This window comes from Carassius carassius, chromosome 24, assembly GCF_963082965.1.
Source record: "Carassius carassius chromosome 24, fCarCar2.1, whole genome shotgun sequence".
NCBI classification, from domain to species: Eukaryota; Metazoa; Chordata; class Actinopteri; order Cypriniformes; family Cyprinidae; genus Carassius; species Carassius carassius.
Window position 1 is genome coordinate 26,280,399 of NC_081778.1, and position 14,090 is coordinate 26,294,488.

Consider the following 14,090-nt stretch of genomic DNA (forward strand, 5'->3'; position numbering starts at 1 on the left):
TCCTCCAGAGTCAGGGCTAGTCACCGCTGATCCTCCAGAGTCAGGGCTAGTCACCGCTGATCCTCCAGAGTCCGGGCTAGTCACCGCTGATCCTCCAGAGTCAGGGCTAGTCACCGCTGATCCTCCAGAGTCAGGGCTAGTCACCGCTGATCCTCCAGAGTCAGGGCTAGTCACCGTTGACCTTTCAGAGTCAAGTCAAGTCACCGGTGATCGTCAAGGACTGAGTCAAGTCACCGGTGATCGTCAAGGACTGAGTCAAGTCACCGGTGATCGTCAAGGACTGAGTCAAGTCACCGGTGATCGTCAAGGACTGAGTCAAGTCACCGGTGATCGTCAAGGACTGAGTCAAGTCACCGGTGATCGTCAAGGACTGAGTCAAGTCACCTCTGATCGTCAAGGACTGAGTCAAGTCACCTCTGATCGTCAAGGACTGAGTCAAGTCACCTCTGATCGTCAAGGACTGAGTCAAGTCACCTCTGATCGTCAAGGACTGAGTCAAGTCACCTCTGATCGTCAAGGACTGAGTCAAGTCACCTCTGATCGTCAAGGACTGAGTCAAGTCACCTCTGATCGTCAAGGACTGAGTCAAGTCACCTCTGATCTTCATGAACAAAGGCAAGTCACCTCTGATCTTCATGAACAAAGGCAAGTCACCTCTGATCTTCATGAACAAAGGCAAGTCACCTCTGATCTTCATGAACAAAGGCAAGTCACCATTGATCTTCATGAGCAAAGGCAAATCACCAATGATCTTCATGAGCAAATGCAAATCACCAATGATCTTCATGAGCAGGGTCAGGCCAGCACCAATCTTTTGGAGTCCAGTAAGGACACCAGGGAATTACCAGAGTTTCGTCGTCCCGTTGGTCCAGCCGCACGGAGGTCTGCTCCGCCTTGGGGGGCTCTGGTCCTGACCACATGGCTGTGGTGGTCTTCTGCTCCGCCCTGGGGGCCTTCCGCCCTGACCACACGGCTGTGGGGGTCTTCCGCTCCGCCCTGGAGGACTCTGGCTTCGTCCACAAGGACGTGGTGGTCTTCTGCTCCGCCCTGGGGGGCTTCCGTCCTGACCACACGGTTGTGGTGGTCTTCTGCTCCGCCCTGGGGGGCTTCCGCCTTGACCACACGGCTGTGGCGGTCTTCTGCTGGGGGGTGCCACATGATGTCCTTATGGATTTCTGTTTTGTGTTTCTTGGTTTCTGTTATGTTTCTGTCTGTTCCCCTCAGTGAGTCTGGCCCTCCGTCCCTCCCCCTGAGCCTCCATCTGTCCGCCTCCCTCCTGGTCTGTGTTGTGTCTTGTCGTGGAGCGTCTGGGAGCCGCTCCGAAGAGGGGGGGTCCTGTCACAGTGTCTGGGTTGTGTTCCCTGGGTTTCCACTAGGTGTCCTCCTTTCTCACGGTGTCTGTCTCCTTATCACTTCCTGTTCCCTTATTTGGTCACCTTCCTGCTGTTTAGTAATTGATTGTTCCCCACCTGTCTCCTGTTCCCTCATTATCCTTCTGTGTATTTATACCCGGTCTGTCTGAGTCTGTGTTACGGAGTCCTTGTTTAATGTCCTATAGTTATTCATGTCCGTCGCTTCTTGCCTTGCTTTGCCTTGTCTTCGTGTCTTGTTTATGTTTGATATTCTGGTTTTGACCCTGCCTGGACTGTTTACCCCTTTGGATTACCCTTTGAATAAATAACTTACCTGCAATTGGTTCTATCTCCGTGCCTCATTGGATCCCTGCCGTGACATGGACACATTAAAAAAAGTTCATCTTTTAACTGCAGGTTCAATCAAGAGGGGTTTCATCTTCCTGCACAATTCACTTAAGACACAAAGTCAAAGAAAATGTATGGACAATGGACAACCTATAATAGAAAAGATTTATTAACTTTTTTTGTTAATGTGAGTTTGTTTCACTTTTAAAAACACTAACCATAATGGTTGTCATAATCACAATTTTAGGTGCGTTTAGATGGTTGAAGCAGAGTTTAAACTTCCTTGAGGTATTTAAACATCTTCAGGAGTTTGAGCCAGAATCCCTTAAATGTCCTTGGAACAGAACAAGCAATTTGCTGTTAGAGGAAATAAAAGCCCCATTTAAGGACTTTCATATTCTGATATTACATGAGCGACTGAGAAGAGGTATTCTTGTTCATTTAGAAAGTTTTCAAAAGGCACTAGAGATAGAAATAGCACAAATCCAACATATCTCCAGGCTGTGGATTTAGCATTCAGCTTGGATTCAGGGGATTTATTTGGATAGCAGGCCTGGCGATGCCTTTTTTTTCATTGATCGATTATTTTCAACCTAGAATTTTACATATTTTCCCCCATCATAACATGATACTAAAATGTTATGGGTAGTTGCTGGGCATTGCTATGCGGTTGCTAGATATAATGGGCATATATATATATATATATATATATATATATATAATTATTATATTTTTTTTTTTTGAAAGTGACGTGACATTCAGCCAAGTATGGTGACCCATACTCAGAATTTGTGCTCTGCATTTAACCCATCCGAAGTGCACACACACAGAGCAGTGAACACACACACACACTGTGAACACACACCCAGAGCAGTGGGCAGCCATTTATGCTGTGGCGCCCGGGGAGCAGTTGGGGGTTCGATGCCTTGCTCAAGGGCATCTAAGTCATGGTATTGAGGGTGGAGAGAGCACTGTACATGCACTCACCCCACCCACAATTCCTGCCGGCCTGGGACTCAAACTCACAACCTTTCAATTGGGAGTCCGACTCTCTAACCATTAGGCCACGACTTCCCTATTCCCTATTTTTTGCAGATTGGACCAAAAATCTTAATTCAAATAATTTACTTAGAAACAAGCTTGCACAGCCACAAAAATGAAATTTAGATTAAAGGCTTGTTATCCATTTACATGTCTAACTTGTCAAGTAATAACATATTCCTGCAGTGCAAATCATTTTTACTGTCTAGCTGTGGTCAGTGGAGCGACTGATTCTCTCTAAGCTTTTAAGCTCTGAATGTCTAGCTGCAACTGTTTCAGAGTAATGTGTCAAATAAGCCATGCATCTTTGAGCAGACCTGTTGCTCTTACAAGGTCATCATAATCTTCCAGCCATTTGTGATATTTTACAAGGATCAACAATTCGCAGGGAATATGCACAGGGAAAACTGTTTCTCTAATGTAAATTCAGCCCTTAAAACACAACCAAACAGGAAAATCCAGACACAGATTTTATTACAGATCTTCAAAAGGAACAGTAGGAACTACTTATATTACAAACAATCAATGAGTTGCACAAGGATGAATAGAACTGGCATGTAGCAATTTTTGAAAAATCATTTGGATGATTGTAGTGTCATTAAAATACTTTGTCCAGCTTAAAGTGCAGAGACAATTTGAAGTAAGTCGTTGGCTGATTTAGTCAAAACATGTAAACACTGTGCCGTTTTCAGAATTTTTATGGTTGTTTTAAGCAGGATAGAAACACTGATGCAACCAATGGTGAGAATTTGGGGTGGGGCTAACTGTTGTCCAACCAAGGGCACTGTTAGGGAAACCTGTTTAAAAAAAGTCTATTTTTGCAATTCTGTTTTGTGCCACTAGTGGAGTAGAAATCACACTCTTCACCCTAAAATGAGTCTTATTTTTCCCCTGAGGTTCATAATCAAGTTTTATTTTTCCTTATAAGAAAAAATTATAATAACAATTCTAATTTAGTTTTAAGACCATTTTCTACTCTGTTAAATGGTCTGTTTTTGTTGCTGCTGCCTTTCAAGTTGGCATGAAATATGATATGGAAATTCTCGATATTTTATTAATAATGCATGCTATTGATCTTATTGTGAATGATTCATCCATGTATGTTTAATTTTTATTTAATTGTTTTTTTTTACCTCATTTATTCACCCTCATGTTGTTTTGAAGATATTTTGAAGACTGCTGGTAACCAAACAGTTTAGGTTCCCATTGACTTCCATTGTATTATTTGGCCAGAAAATGAAAGTCAGTGGGAACCAAAACTGTTTCTTCTACTCTTCAACATTCTTTAAAATATCTCCTTTCATGTTCCAAAGAGGCAAGAAAATTATACAGGTTTGGAAAGACATGAGTGTGAGTAAATTATGACAGAATTGTAAACTGAATTTTAAAACCCTCCTCTTTCTTACAATTACATGCAGAATTTCCTCCATCCAATCAGCTTTACTTGGATTTACATCCCAGTATGGAAGAAAAGATCTGTTGCTTCTTCCATTACATCGCAACATTAAGAAATAACCCATTTGCATGTGAAATGAGCAGTAGCACTTTATCTGCAAGCTGCAGGTTTGGGCTCATTTCTAATACAGTGTTACCATTTTAGCCCCTTTGCAAAGCTGCATTTGATTGTTACAGGATTGCAATGTTTCTACATCGGAAACACTAGAATGTTCAGTTATTTTTTGCAGGATGAATTTTGAAATTTGAAGTTGTTTTTCAAATGCAATAAACTCTAAATATTAAGCAAATTTTGATATCTGATGATATGATGCCTTTAAAGGTTTTGAGATCCTTAAAAGACCACTCTCTCTCTCTCACTCACTTATTCTCTATCTGTCTCTCTCTCAGGCCGCTTGCAGGCCTACTGTTATCACCAAAGATCTCCTGCACTGCTGCGTGTGCTGGCTCGCTCTCGCCCCTGCAACCGCAGCATCTCCAGTACGCTTCTGCCATAGGCATCCCGCAAGTTCACCCCTATCGCTGACATATCCGAGGCCGAGCTGCGCGTCAGTCGTTTCAGCGCCTCCCCGTGCCGCAGCGCCACCTCCTTCATTTTAAGTGTGAAGTAGCAGGCGGAGAACCGATCGTTGATGATGGCGATAGGTAGCGAGAGAATTAGAATGCCAGATAGGATGCAGATGAAGGCCATCACCTTTCCTAGTGCCGTGTCCGGACGGATGTCTCCATACCCTACTGTGGTCATGGACGTGGTGGCCCACCACCAAGCGCTGGGTACATTGGTGAAGGTGGTCTCTGGCATGTCATGTTCAATAGCGTATTCCACTGTGGCAAAGATGGAGATGCCCACGGAAAGGAACAGCATCAGGAGGCCAACTTCCTCGTAGCATTGGGCGATAGTCATGCCCAAAGACTTGAGACCTGGATCACACAAAGAAGAGGTAAAGTTCCTTCATCTAAAGGCCTATTCACACCAGCACAAATGTTTTTTCAGACTTGTCAGTAAGACCAAGTCAAATAGCCATTCAGAAAAAAATATATATACGTATGGCAGGTGAATATTGGTATCGTTCTGAACAGACCCACTGGGAAAGTTCACCCAAAAATGAATATTCTATCATCATTTACTCATCTTCATGTTGTTATCAAACCTGTATGACTTACTTACCTCTGATGAACACAATAGAAGATATTTTGAAGAATGCTGATAACCAAATAGTTTCGTTACCATTGACGTCCATTTTTTTGGAAACGAAACTGTTTAGTTACCAACATTTTTTTTAAATATCTTCTTTTTTGTTCAACAGAAGAAAGTAAGTCATGAAGGTGTGCACAGACCTTGAGACTAATATTACTTTTTACATTTTAGAGTTGTCAATCCATTACATATTATTCAGATTAAATAATAAAATGAATAGAATAAAATGAATTGAATAGACATTGTTAAAAAGTGACTTTAAAACTCAAAGTGTTTTTTTTTCTATGTCAGGTCCATGATTTGGTTTTAATACCTTTTATTTAAAAAATGTTTTATTGTTTTTTATGATTAAATTCACTAAATAAATGTGTTAAATTAACAGCCCTAATTTTAACATTATTACTGCATGCCAAGAGGATAGAGACTACTGCAAATAATTAACCTAATTACTAAATTACTGTTAACCTTTAAACAATAGCATGGAAAAAGGAGAGGCATCTCAAATAATTAGGGAAGGAAAAACATTAGGGCACTTTTTGATAATTTGTGTAATTTGTGTCAGTGTTCCCCAATGCACTGAACTCTATATGTAACAAAGAATCAAGCTACAGCAAGTGTTATATGCTGCGTCCTAATTTGCTTATACTATATACGCCCTTAAAGGGATAGTTCACCTTCAGTTGCTGGCCCACATTGACTTCCATATTATTGGAAAAAACTAGCAGCAGAGTTATTATAATATATAAAAGAATCTTTCACCAAAGCACAATGGTTTGTGGGAAATATTAGCTATTAGAATGTCCACAGATCCACACTGCAAAAATCTACCTGAAAAAGTAGACCATCCAGGGAAATGGAAGATTTTTTCCTTCTTTTTTTGTATAATAAAAAATTATAATAACAATTTATTTTTATTTTTTATAATTTATAATTACTGAATTTATAAAAAGTAATTTAGTTTTAAAGACCATTTCTACTCTGTTAAATGGTCTGTTGTTGCTGCTGCTGCCTTTAAAGTTGGAATGATATGGAAATTCTACCTATCCACCCTTCAAAAATCTACTTGAAAAAGTAGATCATCCAGGGACATGGATGCAGGGATAATGTGTTACTCTATGTGTGTGTGTGTGTGTTTGTGATGGTGATTAGTTACATTGTTTCACCATTAGATGGGGACAAGAGAAATTTTTTTATGAGTGAGTCAGTAAAGATTTTTATTTTGAAAGAGAATGAAACAGGCTTGTTAAAAATGAAGTTATTTTTTTACTTTCAACACCACCTTGTAAGATGCAGCCAACAAAATAAGGACCAACGCTGTCATTGGAAATCACCCTTAACAGATGAAAGGTTAGTACGACAAAGATATCGCTTTCTTCAGCAGACATTCAGACTAATGTTTAATTCTGAATATGAGATTGAGCTGAAGAATGAATGCTGTGTCAGATGCAGGTAATCACACTCGCTCAGTCTCTCTCTTATAATACTCTACATAATAAAATTTTGCTTTTAATACAGTGATATAATAAGCTTGCAATGAAGCAACTCCTTTTCAAATTAGTAACAGAGGCTTGGGCTCAGAAGTTAAACTGTCAACATGAGATCTGAATCCATGGAGGAAGGAAGTTGTTCTGCACAAAAGAGGGTTTTTAAATACACTGTTGTTTCTTATGTATTCTTATGTATTTACACAATAATGCCATCGAACTGTTGTACAAATGCAATATCATACTTGTAGCCATGCGATATGGCTGTATATCAGCACGGCTGTGATTCGACCACAGACACAAGGCCGCAGGTAATCACAGCATGCCGATATACAGCCATATCGCATGGCTACGAGTGTGATATTGCGTTTATACAACAGTTCGATGTACAGCGATGTAGCACTGCTACTTGTGGGATATTGCTCCATAAATATATAACATTTGCATCTGCCAGTTTGTGAATATTACTGCAAAAGATAAATCAAGATGTTTATAACAGTTATTAAATCATCTAAGATATTCTAGCCTTTAAATATAGACACCTGAGAACAGCTGCTATACTCTCTCACTACAAAATATCACGGCTTCCTGAGAAATGCTTTATTTATTCTTTTTTTAGCAGCCTCACTGAATACATTTACAGACAGAACATCAAGAATCTAAAGTCGACACCTAGCCTACTTACTGTGTGTATCAAAGCATGTCCTTTTATTTTTAGAAGCAGGAACTGTATTTTGTCATTAATACGCTGACTTTTATGGCCCATTCCATTCTCATCTTGACCAACGTGTCACATTTGTCTGAGCACAGTTCATATTTGATGATTATGGCTATGGGGTTTGCCTGACTCCATTCACGTTCATTTATTTTGTATCTTCTGATCAGACGAACCACTACTGAGAATAAACACCTTCAGAGGGGCAGAGAACGTTGTAGACAAGAGGGACCCCATTATTAAAATGTGACAGTTATGAAAATAGTCACTCCCATTCCCTCAGTCGATTATCTGTGTTCCTGTAGCTCAATGGGTAGAGCATTGTGCTATCAAGCACAAGGTGGGGGGTTAAATTCCCTGGGAACACATGATAGGTAAAAATTGATAGCCTGAATGCACTAGAAGTCGCTTTGGATAAAAGTGTCTGCTAAATGCATAAATTTAATTTCTGCTAAATGCATAAATTATCTGTCAGTGTTTTCTTCAGATATTTATCCTGAGAACAGAACCGACCGTGTCTGCTTAAAAATGTGTTAAATCTAAACAATGATAGTGAGACCCTGTGAAAATTCAGTCTGTTATTTAGTCTTGAAATAAAATATGGCTTTATCTCCTTTAAAAGAGAAAAAGAACCATCCAATGGATAATATATGAAACTCAGTTTTCCCTAATTTTACATTTCCACATGGAAGTTGGAATGATAAAACCCAAGTCGTACCAAATTTCCCCAACCGTACCCTTGTCTTTTAGCTCTTGCATATCATGTTGTTTAATTATTTGTGACTTTATGGCAGCATCTTAGAAAGAGATTCTTTCTTTTCACAAAAATGCAAGATCAAAGCCACCAGTCTGTTCTCAGTAACTTTGTGTGTATAAGGATCTTCCTCTAAGTCTCCCTGGGATACTGTCAAAATATGAATGGATGAATAAATTTACTCTCTCTCCCAAAAATAGACTGACATCATCATGAATTATTTCATTCCCCAGGTTGAGAGTCCATCAGGACCATGTTAAAATGCCCAAATGTTCTACTGTACTGCTAAACAGTGTGCTGTGTATTACATTTGATGAAATATGGTTTATATGATCTTAAGCAGAGCTTCAATGCAATTTTCTTCATCTTCATTAATCAATAAATACATGTTTAATACAGGTTTCAACTCTGATCTTACTGTAATGGGTGGAACTACATTTTAATTTTTTATTTTGGATTTTCTTTCATTTCCTTTTTTTTGATATAGTGGAATCCTTGCTTGCATTTGCTAAAGTTCTAATATAAGTCATGTCTATTTTATGATGCTTCATGCATTTATTAATCGTAATTGTCAATATAACATATTTTCAAACTGGTCAGTCTTGTGTCTTGCGAGTACCTTTGGCAAACCTGCTGCACTTGATTCACATGTCATTTTGCAAAGATGCATTAAACTGCTAAAAAAATTACAGCATAGACATTTGTAATGTTACAAAAGATTTCCTTTAAAAAATGCTATTCTTTTAAACATTATAACAGTCAAAGAATCATAAAAAATTTATAATGGTTTCCACAAAAATATTTATTATTTATTAAATGTAAAAAAAAATATTGCACTACTCTCTTTAACATTGATAATAAATTTTTCTTGAGCACCAAAACAGCATATTATAATGATTTCTGAAGGATCATGTGACACTGAAGACTGGAGTAATGGCTGCTGAAAATTCAGATTTGCCATCAAAGGAATAAATTACATTTCAAAATATGTTAGAATATTTTTTATTTTTATTTTACATTGTAATAATAGTTTGCAATATATTCTACTAAATGTTTGATCAAATAAATAAGAGACTTTTTTCAAAAACATAAAACATTTTTACCAACCCCAAACATTTGAACCGGTAGTGTGTGATTATATGATAAGTATCAATAGGTATTTCACCTGTTGAGTGTCGGCCAAGTTTTAGCATCCTGAGAGACCTCATTAGGCGCAGCACCTGAACTACCCGTCCAACGTTCTCCAGCTCCGTAGATCCACCATGCAGGCTCTCCACAGCCAGAGTCACATAGAAGGGCAGAATAGCCAGCAGGTCAATGATATTCGCCACACTCCTGCTGAATCTACACTTATCTCTAACACACATGTACCTGAGCACCAGCTCACCGGTGAACCAAATGATACAAATGTACTCAAGAGCGTCCAAGATGATGGGTGCACCAAGTATAGTGAAGTCCAGCGAAATCAGAGCAATGTTCAGGATGGACACCACCACAAAGAACATCGATAGCGTCCCAAACATCTTGGCCGCCTTAGAGGAGTCCGGCTTCTCCATAAGATCCCATAGACGTTGGCGTAAATCCTGGCACAAAACACCGGTGAAGTCCTCCTCCTCGTTGTTTATTACTTCAGCATCCTTACGAATATCCAATGAATCCTTCATCTCCTTCCGCCGGTAGTATCTGTCCCTACAACAGCTGTCTATGCGCATCTCATCGATGCCCCAGTACTCGATCTCCTGAAGGAACGAGATCACACACAGCTCCTCTCGCACATGTAAGTGACCCGTCTTGTAGAAGTTCATGATGTACTGAAAGGTCTGCGAGTTGCGGTCAAAGAAGAACTCGTTCTCCAAGAAATCTGCATCGTCGCATAGATCTAAAGCAGAGTCTCGACTAGAGAGGGCCAGCTTGCCCAGGCGAGTCTCCGGGTGAGAGGCCAACAGTTCCTGAGAGAGGATATACCGACTGCCTCCCACATTTATAATGAAGAAATCCAGCGGATCGTTGCTAGGTAGTGCAGGCTCGCTGAAGAAAACACTAGAGTCCAAGGACAGCAGTGAAGCATTGTCCTCATAGAACTCTGCTGGACTTGATGAATCCGTGATCATTGTGTTCTGTGTAACGCTGAGCCCTGAGAGACCCGGTGAAGGAAAGTGCATTAGTATGACAGAATGGAAAGAGCAGTATCAATAATAATAAGGATTTGGCAGCTGGTCTAAATTTAGGATAAAAATTACACATATTTAAACTTTTCACACTTTAAATGGTCTCTCATAACCCTGGGCAAACAAAATCTTCAGTTGTCATACTTTATGATATAGTAAAAAAAAATTTTTTCCGATTTTGATATTTCAGACTGTATTTGTGAACCATTGTTTAATGCTGATAACCCTATTGCACAAAATGAGTTAGAGAGTTAGTTTACCCTAAAATAAAAATCTGTCATCATTCATCAAACACCATCATGTGTTTCCAAACCTGTATGACTTTCTTTTTCAGATATTCTGAAATATTAAATACAATATTTAAAATATATTTAAAACATCTCAATGAAGGTCAGTGGGGTTCAATGTTGTTTTGTACAAAACAGTTGAAACATTCTTCAACATATCTTCTTTTGTGTTCCGCAGAAGAAAGAAAGCCATACAGGTTTGGAATGACATAATGGTTAGCAAATGATGACAGAAATTAAATATTTTTTGGTGGACTTTCCCTTTAAATCTTCTGAAACATGCAGTAAAAAATAATAGCGCCTCCTCATCACTCCAGTTAATGTTTTTGCGCTGATGATTTTTACTGCTTTATATAGATGCTATACATTTCAGCTTTGCAAGTTTGTGCAAATGTATAAAGCATATGAATATTAATGGTGTAAGCCAGGGATAGGCAACTCCGGTCCTGCAGGGCCACTATCCTGCAGAGTTTAGCTTCAGCCCTCATAAAAACTCACCTGCCTGTATCTATCTAGTAATCCCGAAAACACTGATTGCCTTGTTCAGGTGTGTTTAATTAGGGTTGGAGCTAAACTTTGCAGGACAGTGGCCCTCCAGGACCGAAGTTGCCTATCCCTTGTGTAAGCACTGAGACTAACGTGCAAGCAACACATTGTTTCACTTTGACACCTTGAAAGATTCATAACTCAGGGTTAAAACTGACCTTAAGTCTGGGTTTAAAAAGATGTTAACACAGGTCTAAGTGTAGTATGAAGCCCTATTATATGTGTTTTATCCAGTAAATATCACACATTACAATACTTCATCTGCCTTTACGATTCTCAAATAAGCATTTTAATAGATATAAAAAAGACAGTTTGGATAGTCTGTGTATACAGTAAGCTAAGTGTAATACCAACGTATTGATAGCTCTGTGTATTGAATGAGTAAATTCCCTTAATGAAAATGTTTTTTTTCTCTCTCTCTCTCTCTCTTTTACGCCATCACTGGCAGACATCAGACACGGTGGGAGGGAGAAGAAGCCTTTGGCAGTGTCCTACTTCTTCAAAGCTGCGTTGAGATTTAAATATTTTAGCTGGCCTGTCTAATTAATTGAACTAATGGTACTATTTTTGTAATCATTAATTCTCTTTGGTAAGGTCCTCTATAATATTGTCACGATGGTCATTTTAAAACCTGCATTTTTAACAAGGTCCCATGGGATCACACTAAAGAGATCTGAGCACAATGTAAGAACAACCTTTCAGAAGGCTTTTTTTCACTAAAGCAAGCCACTGTCAATGTAGCTACTGTATCACTGTAAAAAAGTGAACACAAGCACTGCTGTTTATACCTCATCTCATCCTTAAAAACACTTTCATTAGTGTAACCCAATAGACTCAAGTCAGTCCAGTCACATTAGATTCTATTTCTGACTGAAAACCAGTCAATGCAGAATTAAGTACATTTTAGGATTTGAAGTTAAATTGTGTTCCTTTTTTTTTTACATTCTCAGCAACATAAAAACATTCTCAGCAACATAAAAAAATTGCATTTTCAGTGTATTTTTTACATTCTCAGCAACATAAAAAATAGACTGAAAATGCAATTGAAAGGAAAAATCTGTCTTCTCTGATCTTAAAATAAAATGCATGGAAGTAAAAGCAGACTTCATCTAAGCATTCTAAAAAAAAGTAATGTACAAATTTGAGCTCTACTACAATTATACTGAGAATCTTTTATTTTGAAACAAAATCTGGTTCAATATTAAACATATTCAGTGGGGAATATAAAGGAGAGGTTTGTGTAGATCCAGAGAAGTAACAACAAATTAATATTTTATATAATTAAAACAATTCCCATCTATCAATCTGATAATGCCTGTGCAAAGTCATGCAATTTTTGTCAGTTATTTTACAAGGTATTTAGTGCACAGTTAAAGTGCTGTCTACAAGATTCTAAATAGAAAATAATATATGAAATCAATTAATACTCAAACGGGCTGTATGTAAATAAGTTTTAAACTAATGCAGCCTTTTAAATATCAGCTGGTTATCTAAAAATACAAAACATAAAGAATGATACAGGAACAACAGTAACTGTGGACACCCACCTTCAGCCTATAAACCTACACTGAAAGCTCGTGTGTGAGGTGAGCTGGATCCATCTGTCTCTTCACTCTGTTCCCACTTCAGAAGATGCTGTTCCACTGTCGCTAAACTAAAGTACATAAAGCAAACCAAATATTCCCAAATGCTCAGAGAGAAGAACTGATGCGGCTCGCGGTTTCGCAGGTTCATCAGAGTTCGGAACAGTTCTGAAGCGCGCCTCGTGCACCTTTCAGAAGCGTTTTAACGCGCTGGAGAGAGTGCGAGATATCAACCAATCAGGAGTCATTTTCAGGCTGCTAAGCAATAACCTCCAGACACTTAATACAACCAAAGAAAAAAAAAGAAAAGAGAAGAAGAAAAAAATTAGAAGCGTTGTAATCGTCTGGAAAAATCAAAGCCTTCGCTGTCACGAGATCTACGCTCGTATGCGCGCGCACTCGCGCAGCACATAGAAAGCAAACCATGCTTTGATCCTCGTGGGTGGGTCAACTTTGCCCTTAAACCTACGCTTGTATTAAATAACTTTTCCCACACATTTCAAAACAAAGTCCATGGTTTGGTGGTACGAACAGGGTGGACATGCAGCTGCGAGTTGATTTACAAACTCTGATTTTTAGCATAAAACCCGAGAAACAGGAGCTTGTGAGAGGATAAAGATTTGTCGGTCCCTGCTTTTAGGAAGTCTGAAATGTAGAAGCACATGCCAAAACACTTCTTTAACACCTCAGATGTTTATTTTACTGATTTTTAGTGTTATATGATATACCGATTAATATGATATGAATATAACAACAGCAATAGCCTATGGAAGAAAATGTAGTCTAATCACTTTGATTAGAACATTTCTGATCTCACTGCAGGCCTGCATATTGTATAACTACCTAATTGTATAACTGGTGATGTGTTCATGAATGAATGAGTAATTATTGAATCGGCAGGTGGATCAAAAATGTGTGGAAGGAGATCTGTGGTCAGAATAGCATCCCATCATTATTTCACTATTGCTGAATGAGCACACATTTTCGGTACAAAATATTAGCTGCAGGTTTTCCTTTATTCGTTATTTGGTCCAACTTCCTAAAGTTACAACATTTCTACATAAAATTTAATTGAAATGTAAAATAACTGATGAATTTAACTTGCACTGTGAGTGAAAAATATGAAAAGATGCATAATGTGCACCTGATGTAGTGAATA

The 14,090-nt window shown here is 38.7% G+C and overlaps 1 protein-coding gene across 2 annotated transcripts; it reads right to left on the bottom strand.

The window, feature by feature from the left end:
• Nucleotides 1-4,575: 4,575 nt before the first annotated feature.
• Nucleotides 4,576-13,306, bottom strand: LOC132103695 (potassium voltage-gated channel subfamily V member 1-like). Of its 2 annotated transcripts, XM_059508793.1 has the most exons (3): nt 12,896-13,306; nt 9,513-10,481; nt 4,576-5,117 (listed from the first exon to the last, which is right to left on the bottom strand). In XM_059508793.1, exons 2-3 carry the CDS (start codon nt 10,456-10,458, stop codon nt 4,609-4,611), a joined length of 1,455 nt encoding a protein of 484 aa, XP_059364776.1. In that variant the 5' UTR covers nt 10,459-10,481; nt 12,896-13,306; the 3' UTR covers nt 4,576-4,608. The 2 variants fall into 2 exon arrangements, with proteins under 2 accessions (XP_059364776.1, XP_059364775.1); XM_059508792.1 differs by lacking the exon at nt 12,896-13,306 and having other exon boundaries at nt 9,513-10,562.
• Nucleotides 13,307-14,090: the final 784 nt, after the last annotated feature.